The sequence below is a fragment of the Ornithodoros turicata genome, chromosome 6 (genome assembly GCF_037126465.1).
Source record: "Ornithodoros turicata isolate Travis chromosome 6, ASM3712646v1, whole genome shotgun sequence".
In the NCBI taxonomy this organism is placed as follows: domain Eukaryota; kingdom Metazoa; phylum Arthropoda; class Arachnida; order Ixodida; family Argasidae; genus Ornithodoros; species Ornithodoros turicata.
In genome coordinates this window covers 72,095,216-72,109,145 of record NC_088206.1, presented here as the reverse complement: position 1 = coordinate 72,109,145, position 13,930 = coordinate 72,095,216, and the positions used below count along the sequence as shown (strand labels likewise).

The window sequence follows — 13,930 nt, the reverse complement described above, 5'->3', positions numbered from 1 at the left end:
ATTCCATGTTAGCACCGCGAAGCAACTTCGGAAAACTGACGAGGACAGATGAGAGAGGACAGCGTGGGAGGAGAAGGAGGCAGATTGGTTAGTATGCGTGCTGGGCCGACTTCAGGGGCAACCGTGCTGACATACGTCTGGAGAGACTGCCGAGAAACACAGGGAAAAAAGCTCAGGCAGCGGAGCCGGTGGTAGGATCCGATGGAAGTGGTTTTCAATGTTCGCAATCGTCAAAGAATACCCAGCTGTGCCTCGTACGGAGAGCTCGAGCGCCCGTCGTCTGCGAACGCGCACGTTTTGTACGACAACTGCCAAAAAAGAAACAATACTCCCTTTCTTCCTGTTCGCGTGATCGAAAATGTTGCAAGTTTTTTTTCCCCCTCCTCTCGCCGGCCAACTCTACAAACGGACGGGAGGCCAAACATGTATAGGTGGCGCTTCGTAGGTCGGAGACAAAGAAACATGTCGGGTAAGGCGGGCGTCCGATTTCTGGCCATAAACAAGCTTAACGAGTTACTGTAAACTAACTTCCTTACGATGATTCACCACGTAACGTCGCCCTTGGGTACTCGTGCAGGTGTCATCGCCAAATATCACTGCAATTATTGTCAAGAAGACATCACGGGAATACGCGTCAAATGTGCCGAGTGCCCAGACTTCGACCTCTGTTTGGAGGTTAGTGACACGGTTTTATTGGTGTTTACCGCCGTTGTTCTGCGAATAATGCACAGATGCACGTAATTTATGTGCATCGCGAGTTTAATTTGGCTCGAAAATAAGAGCGATTACTGTGTGTATGTGTGCTGGGAGGTTGGGAGGAAGCGATTATGTGATACGGAACTGCGGCTGTATTTGAGCGGCTGAAGTAGAAGCGTTGCAGACGCGGCGTCCGTTTTCGAAGTTTTGATTTGTATTTATTTTGTACGCTGTTTGCTTCCGAAAACTAATCGAGCATGTCTCGTTCAAAACAGTGCTTCTCAAGCGGCGCTGAAATGGGAGCTCACAAGAATGGACACAGTTATCAATTAATAGTAAGCTTTTCTCGTTTGCGAAATGCACTCGATTTGAGCGAGAATCCGGCTTTGCGTTCTCTTGAGCGATGAGAGCGGAACCAGGCGTCGTTGGTTTTTACTTGCAGGATTGCGGGAATTTCCCGATCTTCCATCCACCGTGCAACTGGAAGGCGAAAGAAGAACTCACTCTTCTGGAAGCAATCGAACAGTACGGCTTTGGAAATTGGTGAGCTTCCTTGGCGGGGATACCAACATATCCAGCGATATATGCTCGCGTTTAACGAGACGTAGAAACGCTCTGTTGCTAACCGATCTGTCACCAGTGAATAGTCAGTTATTCCAATAGAATATCAGGTGATATGTAGCGATAGTAACTGCGCATGTGCATAACTCATTATCGTTCTTCGGTTTATCTATTTATTTATTTGGTCAAACCTAGTCCTTTTCTGTTTTGTCTTTTAAAATCCTAGAATTGAGTTAAAATTCGATAAGGGGGATGGTGGTGGCACTTGTATTGGCTGGGTACTTCCATATATATTCATATAAAAATAGAATTGGAAAATCTTGCGATTTAATAGAGAGCGCCGGTAAAATCCCTTCTGTAACATCACAGCGCATGCTAAAATGTGGCTAGCTCATGGGGTGCATCTCCTCGGAAGTCACACTTCGAGATGCTTATTGTGTGTACTATATATTTAATGTTAAAAATGTTTTACAGGGAGGATGTATCACAGTGCCTGGCTCCGAGAACTGCAGAAGGTATGAAAGGCCATGAAGTACCTAATGGGGTTCTGTTTAGTGATGTTGGAACTGGAGAAAGTTTGTGAAGTTTGAACATTTATTTTGAAAGTTCAAAAAAAGTTTGCGGGGCTCGCCTTTATTATTTCAGTGCGAGACTATGTCCTTCCCAGAACGATATACGATCAACCCATGATACGTGAATTCCCTCACTTTACGAACGGTTCGTCAAGAAACGAGACACTTCCCACGTGTTTTTTCCTCGATATCCGGACGGAGAACACATTTTGTTGGCGCCGAACCCAGGAAACTTACCGTTTTCTTGACCTCGATTTATGAAGAAGGACAACTCTGGTAGCCCGCGTCAATTACAGGAGGCCCAGCTTTATCAGTCTAACCTTATCGGCGGTCCAGACTGTAGGGAGGATGAGCAATTCGGCAAGTTAATCGTCAGTGACCGTGGTCTTACACATTTTCTCGTATTACTAACAGCGGGCAATTCTAGAAGCATCAACACGCGGTCAGATTGGGCTTTTCGTCTCTGTCCTTCTCAGACACGGTCTCAGATTGTCTTCTCTCCTGGGCAAAATCAGCACTGGAGTGCCAATGTGCCAGTGTATTATTATGAACCTTCTTTTTTTTTTTTTTTTGAGTTAGCCGACGTAGATGAATAAAAATGGGCTAAAATTGCAATCTGATGTTGTCAGGAGCCTCTCTTCTTTCATTACCACCCACCCACTTTCGTATGTTGATTTCTGAAGCCCTCGTTTTATGAACGACTTTCGAGGAAACTTATCTCCGTTCACGAATCAGGGGTTGACTGTGTACCTATAATAAATAATAATATAACTAAATGTAAGCCTACAATAAATGCCTGTAGGGAGCCCATTCTGGGTATGCCTGACGGTGCAGTGGAAAGCCGTTTCATGCACACACACACATAAAAAATGTGTGGACTCGCTATTTTAAATTCTAGAACATACATAAATGTCGGTATTGTTAACTTTAGATGACAAAATATCAATTCTGCAAATGTGACTTGAAATCGGAAAGCTCGTTTAACTGAGCAAAATCGAGCAGATTCGACTGCGAATCTCCAGTTCACAAACAGTTTGTGACATTGCATAGTTTGTGAACGCGCAGAGACGCGGAATTTTGAAGTTGCGTAAAGTTTTCTTGTTTGTTTACAGATGTAAAGGATCATTATAACAGCTTGTATATCCTTGGCAACATGGGAAAGGGTATGTGACGCAGATTACAGTTCTGTTGCCGTACGAGAGCCAATACAGAGCTGACTTTCTGGGACATTTCAGCTACACTGTCCGTGGGAGGCCCCTCTCAAGTCAAGGATCATACAATGCCTGAAGGAGGTAGGTGACAGAAGGTGACAGAAACATAAACAGTATTGTATCGTACACCCGGAATACCGCAAAACAGAAACGGACGTAATTTTCGGTAATAATTCGGGTACTGCAGGACCAGAATTATTTCTACCCTTTACAGTGTCATTTAGAGAAATTCATGGAATCAAGCTGAATAAAGCGAACTAAAATTAACTGAGGGGTCTAAAACTAAAATAAACTGAAGCATATCAGTAAACCGACCGATTTTCCGGACTTGACGGTGTCCAGAAGAAACTCTGAATGGTGCAGCAGTCTGAAAAATTCCGACGATCACTAAATTAAACTTTGTTACCTCAACCGCACTAGTCCAAATGGCGGTTTCAAAGTCTATGTCGTAGTGCCGAAAATAGTCCTATTCCTGCTTGTCCGCAAGCGTTTTGTACGGAGAATCGTGCCTCTCATTCTGCTATCTCACTTTTGTTTATGTATTTATTTATTTATTTATTTATGTACATTCCTCAAGGACCCTACAAGGGTGTTACATGAGGGTATTACATGGCGTTTTGCCCGAAATCTCCTAATTAAAGATTTAATTAGTGAATTTAGGAAATTAGTCATCTTGTAGTCGCATATTTTCTTGGAGAGGATATCTGCCTGGCTGAATAACTCAACTGCAAAAACGACATCTATTCTGTTCTCATAGCTTTTTTTATTAAAAAATCTAAAAATAGACACTGTATACGTAGAGGTATTAAGTTTTGTCACAGTCTCAAAGCTTACTAAAGAAACGAGAAGGAAAACAACAACAACAATGGCAGGGGCAGTACCGAAAATCGTAACGAAAAACGACAATGGTGGTAACGGAAAAAAATATGGTCCAGTAACGGAGGTGGTAACGGAAACGAAAAATGATTCAGTCACCTTTCCCTGGTGCAAATATGACTAACTGATGACGACTCTCCATGAATAGCCTGCCTTTGCTGAACTGTTGCAGCTGGGTGTTTGTCTGCTTAAAGCTACTCACTGTAAGCAACACTGTCACGTGTGTGATGCTCGGAGTTGTAGTGCAAAGTATTTCAGTTAGGTTTGGAGCCAGTTATTTATAATTTTATAGACAGCCAGTACACAGCCTAAAGTATTTTAAAGCTAAAATGTGTACACAGGAACTTGCGCATGCTTGTTCTGCAAAGGAGCTTAGATAGAATGATGATAATGAAGATAATAGTGACAAGTATAAAGTTTGCAACTGCAGCATAGTTTTTGAAGTGTCAATCTATGCTCAAAACTTCTTCCAAACTAAAAAATTTAAGAGATACAGTATACTCAAAAACTACGACACACTGGTGGATAACGTTTCGCATAAGGCATCTACATGCAACTTGCAGTGAAATGAAACGGGACTCAAATGTCCTAAAGTCCAGCCATTCATTGTGATGAAAAATTATCAAAAAATAAAGACAGCTCTATAATCTCAAAATCAGTCTCAAATTCATTGCATGAGTCGTGCATACAGCTCGGCTTTTCGACTCTCTGGTGAAGAATTCCCTCATCATCATCATCATCATCATCATCATCTGCAAGCTGTTGTTGCAGACTACTTGTCACATTGCCTATGCGGTGTAACCCCGTATTCAGCATCCGTCTTATTTCTCTCGTGAATCGTGTCTTCGTAGGTCCACTCTCTCCCAGCCTAGACACTCCGACACCGAACGTTGAGGTCTCATTGGCCGAACAGCAGGAGTTGGGCTACATGCCTTGTCGTGATGACTATGAAAGGGTAAGGCCTTTTTTTGCTTAATAGGCTAACTATGCTTGCTGTCAGACAGCAATCTTAGTGATGCAGGAACCTTCAGTTGACATATGAGAGCTGTTCAGAATGCATTCAGACTGGATTTGTATTAAAAAGTATAGTACCAAGGGCGTCTATCAACCTGGAAAACCGGGAATTGTCGGGGAATTTTGATGAACTGAAAGAGTCGGGGGATTGTCAGGGAAGTTGCCAAAAAGGAGAAGGAAATCTGCGGGCAAGTACCACGACGATATGCAGTGAATCGAGAGTGCCACGGGTAACAGAGAAGTTTGACAGCCTCACTAATAAGTGACCTTTCACAAAAGAGACTAGGGTCATAAATGAGGCACAGTACTAGCTCTCCCTACCGCAAGAAACAAATTGCTTCTCTTAAACAGTAAGGAGAAACGTGTACTACTTTGCATTCTGTTTGTTTGAATTCAATAAATGATCTGTATTACCCAATCGTTCAATAAATGACCTGTTCTATGAGTGATCTATATCAAAACATAGGAGCAGACGAGTACCATTTTGTTTTGGTCAGGGAACTCGCTTGAAGCAGTCGGTGAAAGCGTGGAAAAGTCAGGGAATTCGAAGGCTACAGTTTGGTAGACACCCTGAGTGCATGCAGATTTAAACCTTTGTTACTACCAAGGTAGCCCTCCTTCCAAAGCCACGCACCTACTGCATACTAGATCAATGAGGCATTGATGTTCAATCTCGTCACTACGCAGGAGTTTGACAATGATGCGGAGACGCTCATCAGCCAGTTGGCCATTCAGGCAGAGGACGACGAGATTGAAGTGGCGCTGAAGCTGGCCCACGTCGACATGTACTCGCGGAGGTTGAAGGAGAGGATGCGCAAGAAGGCGGTCGCCAGGGAGTACCACCTGGTGGCACAGTTCTTTCAGCACTCAAAAGGGAGGACGCCGTCCTCTGTGAAGGCTGCAAAGAGGCCGACGAGGGAGGAAGACAAGTCAGTGTTGCCAACCTGTTATTTGCTTCTGGGCACTGAGAAAGAAGTACAGGAGATAAAGCGCTCTCCCGGAAAAAAAAAAAAAAAGTAAACAAAACGGCGCACGGTTAAAGGGCCGCAGCGCTATCTGTTGTGCGGTGCTCGTGGCTAAGCTCCCTAGCTTTCTGCGGCGGAAAATTCACATTTCCGTGAAGTGGGATTAACAAATCCGCGGGATTTACAAATCCGCGGGATTTACAAATCCGCGGGATCTACAAATCCGTGGGATCTACAAATCCGTGGGATCTACAAATCCGTGGGATCTACAAATCCGTGGGCAAAAGAAAACACACAAAGAAATGTTGCAGCATTCTCCCAAGATCGCTTGCCAACTCGTCCCGCACGGTTTTCCAGCGTTTCGTAGCCTTTCAGTGGTGCGAAGAAAATTAGACCCAAACTCCGACGATTTCGCTCCGGACGTTCCTGTTGTTAAACCTTCTTTTGTCACGGCACGTTCAGCCGTGCAAGCGCCAACAGTATCGGTCGCGACTGATCGCAGTTCGATCAAATTCCTTACATAATTCTGTAATATATAGAATATTCCGTGAAAAACACGCGATTCTGATGGAAATATAGTAGATCCCGTGAGACAGGCCAGTTCCACGGAATTGTGGATTCGCGGAAAGCTAGGGGCTCCGCTCATGGCTGTTGCACGGTGTCGTCGTGTGGTCTGGCGAGCCACCGACAGGACCGTTCTCCTGGGCGTTGTCCGTTAAAATGCGCCGAGGTTGTCACTCCTGGTTTGCACTGGATGAGACGCTGTGCTGATATCTGCTGCAAACTCACGTTCCTCACTGAAGTCAAATTCGCTTGTGCAAAATGTAGCAAAATGGCAGAGCGCTCGGAAATTGCGAGCCTTTTGGCCGTGCTGGGTCATGTGACAGCTGCCACCCGAACGTGAATGTGGGAATCTAGCAGTTTTAGTTGCTTGGATCACGCTAGGGGCAGCGTGGTCGCCCGTCTTCGGGTTTCGTCGTCTGCTAACCCACGCGAATTTCGACGTGCGGGCCGATGCGGGTGCTTGCCACGGACGCGGTGCAGATGTGACGACGAACCAGACACGGTTGGGCAATCTGCTTCCTGGTTGTGACCAGGCTGGGCAAAAAAAAAGTGCTAGCTTGGAAAGCGCCACACGAACACGCGAGGTTGCTGCGTTTTGACCTAGTGAACGTGATCTGCTCGGGATGTGGGAGAAAAAGTTGCCACGAAATGAAATGGCCACGCAAATTCACCATAAGTTTAGTCTCATAAAACATTGAGTCTGCCATATAGCCAGTGATTGCCAGTAGTTAACTACATGTAGCTAAACCACTAGTTAAACTACATGATTGTAGTTAAAAAGTTGTTATCAACTACTTGGAGAAATGTAGTCTGCAACTACTACTTAAACTACTATTTTGAGTAGTTAACTACAGTAGTTAGGTTACTGCAGGCGCCAACTACTTCCGATTTTGCCGCAAGCTTTACGGCACGATTGTGCTTCAGAGTTTTACCTCGAGCTACTTGTTTGATGAGAACGGAGGTGCAGAGCAATTGTGCCGTGCACGTGTACTAAATACTTTTATCGCTGCTTGTGATTCATATTTAGGTGTCCTAGAATGCTGTAGAATGGGATTGGTGTTGATGGACAACGTTAAGTAGTTATAGATGTAGTTGAACTACATTGTAGTAGTTTTAACTACCTCCACTGAAAAATGGTTAAACTAGTTAAACTACTCCATCGTAAAGTAGTTAGTAGTTGTAGTTAAACTACTGTAGAAGTAGTTAGTGGCCATCACTGCATATAGCATGCCAATAGCATGGTTATTCCTATAACTTTCCAACGTGACAGTGCAGCACAACCCGGGCACTACAATTTAATCTGTCTCGTTGAGCCTAAGACCTCCCTTTTCTCACTTCCGCAAATCGACATTCCGCGGTCGCTCACCTGCGCCAGCTCCAGTGGGAAGTTGCAGCGTCTGTACTTCTTTCACTATGGTTCTGGGGAATTTTGAGAAGTTTTTTGCAGTTTTATGCTGCATACCTTTACGCATACCCCATATTACATGTGGGTATACGGTCCTACATAAACGCATTTCCAGGCGATTTCATCCAGTGCCCTTGCAAAAGCGTAATTTACACGAACGAGCTTACGGCCCCGGCTTTCTGTTGTGGTGGTTTGCTAAGGCTGTAAGAAGATCACGTTCAGACTTACGGGTTGTCCACAACCTGTCCCAACTGCCTCATGCTTTTGATGGCTGATCAATGTAATCACCAGGACAAAGCAGATTCTGTAAGGTTTTCGAGAATGTGGGAGAAAACTATGGGACTATCAATATGCTCGTTTAGTGATCTCGTTGAACCATAGTTCCTCCGGGGTACGTTAATCGAAACGTAGCTATGTGGCACCTTGCAGGGAATTTCAAGAAAAGATGCGACCCTTCTGCCAATTTCAGCCTGGTGCAGATCATGAGCAGATGTTTGAAAACCTTGAAAGTGAGTTCACTGCCCTCTTAATCATTATCTACCAGAGAAAGTGTTTCTGTGTGTCACAGCATTATCTCTCTTATCTCGTTAGTTCATATTTATGTTTTTGTTTACGACCAGGGGAAAAGGTGCTGAAAAGCAGAATCAAGGAACTCATGCGGTACAGGCGAAACGGAATCACTAAGCTCGAAGGTGAGACTCTTGAAAGGATTCGTCTCGAGATTCGATGGAGTTTATGTGTTGATCGATGAATTATTGACGTGCTTCAGAATGCGGAGAGTTCGACCTGGCCAGGCATCGAAGGGAGAAAAGGAAGGAGAACAAGCGCAAGTCGGTAAGGCTCTTTACGTGCTCATTTTCTTTTTGCACAGACCAGGTTACAGGTCGTGGCAGCGTCAGTAATGAGGTGGTTGTCTTCCTGTTTTGACTGTACAGTTAATGCACTCGTTTCACCTGAATGGTGAGCCGTAGAGGGAAGGGGCATTAGGCAAGGAAGGTGATTTACTGACAGCTCAAGAAAACAAGAGAATAGGCCATTGACAGTACAAATGTGCGAGCGTATTCTAAATTGGCTTACGGAAAACATCCGGAAAGCTCATCAAATTTTCGTGAGGTTTTTTTACCACTGCGTACATCACTGGTGAAACTTTTGACATCTGCCATACCGCTGGTACACTTTAATTCCACTAAATGCTAAGTTACTTCGGAGGCATGTGAACAGCAATCACTTTGTGGTCCTCAATCTGTGTCGGGGGAACTTTGAACTCATGTAGACACGTAGACTCATGTATGACAGATGCTGATGGTCAGGCTGGGGGGTCCCCGAAATCCACCCTGAAGAATAAACGTTTAAGAATAAAACATTCAAGAATAATCTGCTTAAAAAATATGCGGTTAAAAATATACCTCCTAAAATAAACCGCTTACTATCCCCGCATAGAGATCACCGTTTAGTAATCCACCATTAAAAATAAACTGTTTCAAAATCCCCTTACCATCTAGCACGGAGGCGGACTGATTGCAATTTGCGCCGGGTTAGATCATGTTATGTTATGTTAGGTTAGTTTAGTTTGGTTTCGCTTAGTTTTGGGATAGTTTAGGCTAGTTTGGTCCTGTGAGGTTAGTTTAAGCCCCTTGCTTGCAGTTCACCTAGATTTGGGCCATACCACATGACTCTAGCAGCTGTAGGGTGGATTTGGGGGGGGATTCTGAAATGATTTATTTTTAACGATATATTCTTAACTGTGGATTCCTTAGCGTTTTTATTAAGTGGGGATATTTCGGCGATTATTTTTGTGCGTTGATTTTTAAGCGTATATTCTGGGAGATATATTTTTAACAGTGGGTACTTACGCGTTTATTTTTGAAAGAATATCTTTAATGGTTTCAAACGGGATACACCCTTCAGGCTTACTGTTGCATTGTACTGTCTACAGTGTCTTCTCCACACTACTCCATTCATCTCATTTACTTATGTTCCGTGGCGTTTTCTGGTGAAGCTCTCTGTGCTGTGTGTGTCTTTGTGCTTGTTACGAAGTGTGGTGTATGCGAGATATGGTTGTAGTCGCCTAAACCGGGAGGGCGGGCTGGTATCTTTTTTATAGCAGAAGTACTTCTCGATCCTTGTAAGTAGGAGTGCTGGCGAGCACAAGTAAATTAGCTGGTGCTCTGTGTGTGTGTGTCTGTGCGTGTATGGAATGGAGTGAGCTCACTGTGCATCAGTTTGCCTTCCACACAGGGCTGCGTAACGTCTGCCCACCGAAGAGCATCCTCAATGGGGTCAAGAAAACACGAGTGAGTCATAGATGCATTTACGTCTCTCTTTTAGTACAGAATTAAGCGAAAGTTAAGGTGCTGGTTATGTAGGCATGAGTAATATGTCATAGTAATGTGGAGTTTATTGCAACACGTGTAAAACTAATAACTATCTTGCACGAGGCTTAGTTAGCCTGCATTGCATATTCAGACCTTTGTGTTTTGGGGGTTTTATGTTGGTAAAAAATCGGTAAAATTGGTAAAATTCAGTGATATCTGGTTGGAAAAGCAGGTTTCCAGGTGCAAAATTGAAAAAAAAAAAAAAGAAGAAAGAGAGTCTCGTGCTTTATGCAAACAGAAGATGTCAACGCCTGTGCATTACATAGAGTGCTTTGCATTCTACAGAGCTTTTATTGGATGCAGAATTTGCACTTTGACACGTTTCTTTCCGGGGTATTTCGAGTTTTACTTCAAGTAACAATGATTCAAATTGGAGGGGAAGGGGGTAAAAATGGGTTTCGCTAGGTTTAACCCGAAACACAATGCGCTGTGCATATTGCTTTGTACCTCATTTTGTGCCTTATGCTTGTCCATTTCATCACATTCACGTCAAGCTATAGCACTGTTGCACCGGAGTATAGTAACAGCACTTTGAATCGTAGAGCTGTCACTTCAAATTGTATGTGTAGCACCGTTCTTTGAACCTTTGCTCACTATTTTATCTGTCCCCTTTTCCGAACAGCGAAAAAGGAAGCGTAGATACTTTACTAGGAGACCAAGGTGAGAGATTTTTTTTTGATATGACGTTCAGTGTTGGCAGGCGTCCGATTTTTCTTCGTAGAAGGTGACACGAAAGAAGAGCCGAAAGAGGCCATCGACATTGCAACCCTCCCAGGCTACGAGCTTCTATCCGAGAAGGAACGCAAGGTTTGTTTCGTACGTTGTTATATCCCGGAGGTGACCCAGTAAGTCCTACTCACACACTAATTCGTGATACATAATTTGGCCATCTTCATTCAATTTGATTGTGCTAAGAAAACTGCTGTAATGACAGCATCCCTTCTTTGTGTTCATTCTTTTCTCAGTTTACTTTGCAAAATGATCCGTGTCTGTTATTTATATATTTTTAGCGATGATTTTGGAACCTGTTTCTCTATATAGCTTGCAGTTTCAATGGAATAGCACTGGTACCAGTTTACATCTGGCACTGTAGTGATGAACACAAAGCCGACTAGCAACAGACTTTCAGTAAAATATACTTAGAGCCTGAAGTTTTCGGGAAATTTTTTTTCCCAAATTCGGGAGGTAAAAATCGGGGGAATAAAAATGTGCTCTAAATTCATGCGAATTCGGGTCGAAAAGCTTCCAATATGTTAAATTTAGGGAGAAATCGGACTCTATTACTCTAACGAACTGCACTGGTTTGGTACAAACAGTGAGGTAATTTGTCTTTCCTGCTATACAACCTAGGGTGCATTGCTACAGACAATTCAGTGAGGACAATTTGCTGGGTAAAAATCGGGTTTTACCCTAACGAGGCAACCTTTAATTCGGGGTGCAAATTCGGGGAAGAATCGGGTTAAACCCTAAAACTTCTGGCTCTAAATATACTTCATTAATTGGAACTCGTAAATGGTTATGCTTCTTAATTTGAGGTAACATTTATTGCTTTCACATTAGTATGTACGTAAATGGGATGTTGAAGGGCGAGGCTTTCAGGTCAGATCCCACTGTACGTATTTGGCATATCATATATGGTGGTGTAATTTGTCTCATTTCAGCTCTGCTCCTCGTCAGGCATTAGTCCTGCCTACTATATCACCTTCAAGGCTGTTATCCTCAAGGTAATTTGTGTTACTTTTTTGTCTCGTTACCGTTTCAGTGCTACGGTAAGCATCGGAGTATTATAAAACAGGAAGCGAGACTGTCCATTAATTTTTGGCAGAGTTGAGCCCAAAATACGAGTCTTGTAGCAAGGCCAAGCTGTCCTGAACAGGACGGAGCACATAAACATCCAGGAATGTAAAGTAGCCAGGTCAGAATCCAACTGATGCAAAATTCTTCTACCATCTTGGGTCTTCATGACATCAAGAATGTAATGGTAGGATCTTGCTGTTAGTTAACATTATGAGCCCCCTTTTAGCAGGCTCCACCAATTTGGAACTCTGTACCGAGCTTAGGAATGCAAAGATGTGCAGGTTACGTACAATATAATGAACAAATTTATCGTACCATTAGCCCTGCCAAAATTGGTCCCAATCAAGACTGTTTCGACCTCGCAACCGTGCCGTAATGAGTAAAGTTAAAGTGTACCGGTACCTGCTGCCTACGGTACATTTGCTCTTACCGCAGATCAGATTGAACCAGATTGAAGCTTTTTGTGCCATTCTGGAGCCGACTGCTATAGCAAAAAAAAAAAAAGTGAACCGGAATATTTTCCACCAGCAGATTGAGAACTGTACCGGTTAAATATGCTCAATTTTTAGTTCTGCTGTTTCAGCACAATCATGCGCACAATAATTAGAGCCTGAAGTTTTAGGGTTTTACCCGATTCTTCCCCGAATTCGCACCCCGAATTGAAGGTTGTCCCTTTAGGGTGAAACCCGATTTTTACCTGGAAAATTGCCCTCACTGGGATGCCTGTAGGAACGCAATAATTTACATGTTTGGCAGAAAAATTCAGTTAGATCACCGTTTGTACCAAACCACTACAGTTAGTTTGAGCAACCTAAGCCCGATTTCACCCCGAATTTAGCATACTGGCAGTTTTTTCACACGAATTCGCACGAATTTAGTGCACACGTTTATTTACCAGATTTTTTTACCCCCCGAATTTCGAAAAAAATATTTCCCGAAAACTTCGGGCTCTAACAAGAATTGTTACGTTTCAGGACCAAGGGCAACAGCAAGGTTCCTCGTCGAACCGCACGATCCGTCCCCCGGCGGGATTGGACCGAACGAACTGCCGCCGCATCCTCAACCACTTCGCCAACAGCGGCTGGATCTCGGCCAGCCGACGGCAACCTCTCGTCTAGTCATGAACCAAGGATTGGGCGGCTACAAAGGTGTCTTCGGAGACAAAAAGAAATTGTGCAAAAGGAACTCTTGTCTCGAAGAATACTGTGGTCGCCCAGTTTAGCTCAAATGGTGCATTTAACGTCAGACGGACATCCTACGGTGCTGAACAACTGATGTTCCCGCGTGTGTATGTGTCTTTGCAAGTGCGTACATGTGTACATAAATGTACAGATAAAGGAGACTTTTTTTTTTTCTTTACTTAATGCTCAAGTTTTCTCGTTTTATTCAGTCATTGGCTTCGTGAAAAGTTTGTGAGCTAGATTTTACTTTCTGTGCCTTAAAAGCAAAGGTGTAACAGGTGAACTCCAAGGTAAGTGATGACTTTGGTAACAGAAAAAAAAAACTTTGAAACTGTTCAAAATGTCGAAAAATTTGTTGTAGATATCTACACTCACAAAGTGGGATTCGAGGTGCAGTAGACTGGTTTGGTTGCCTGCAAGGAGCAATTACTGATAAAGGCCCGGTATACCTTCGTTTATCAACATGATGAGATATTACGTTTTGAATTCGTGGAGACGTGGAAACCGAATGCAAGGTTCATCGAGAAAAGCAAGTCTCGCACCGAAGTGAAGGTAATGCTACATGTGAGGAAACCGAAACCCGTATTTAATAGCAAGTGTATCTGTTGATATTTTTGTTGCTTTTCAAGCAAAACAAGCTAAACGAAATCTCCGTTCATCCTGTACCTTCTGCACAACATATAAACGTATTTACGCACTGTTATAAGCAGTTA

General features: G+C 43.5%; 1 protein-coding gene across 4 annotated transcripts; it reads left to right on the top strand.

The window, feature by feature from the left end:
- Window positions 1–91: 91 nt before the first annotated feature.
- Window positions 92–13,407, top strand: LOC135397291 (transcriptional adapter 2-beta-like). 4 transcript variants are annotated; one of them, XM_064628750.1, is made up of 18 exons: window positions 429–469; window positions 578–675; window positions 972–1,031; window positions 1,139–1,239; window positions 1,732–1,772; window positions 2,942–2,992; window positions 3,065–3,121; window positions 4,768–4,871; window positions 5,618–5,859; window positions 8,294–8,373; window positions 8,485–8,556; window positions 8,634–8,698; window positions 9,969–9,989; window positions 10,103–10,158; window positions 10,862–10,899; window positions 10,961–11,046; window positions 11,901–11,963; window positions 13,011–13,407. In XM_064628750.1, the coding sequence occupies exons 1-18, from the start codon at window positions 463–465 to the stop codon at window positions 13,152–13,154; spliced, it is 1,386 nt and encodes a 461-aa protein (XP_064484820.1). In that variant the 5' UTR covers window positions 429–462; the 3' UTR covers window positions 13,155–13,407. The 4 variants fall into 4 exon arrangements, with proteins under 4 accessions (XP_064484822.1, XP_064484823.1, XP_064484820.1 ...); XM_064628752.1 differs by having other exon boundaries at window positions 92–675; XM_064628751.1 differs by lacking the exon at window positions 9,969–9,989 and having other exon boundaries at window positions 430–469.
- Window positions 13,408–13,930: the final 523 nt, after the last annotated feature.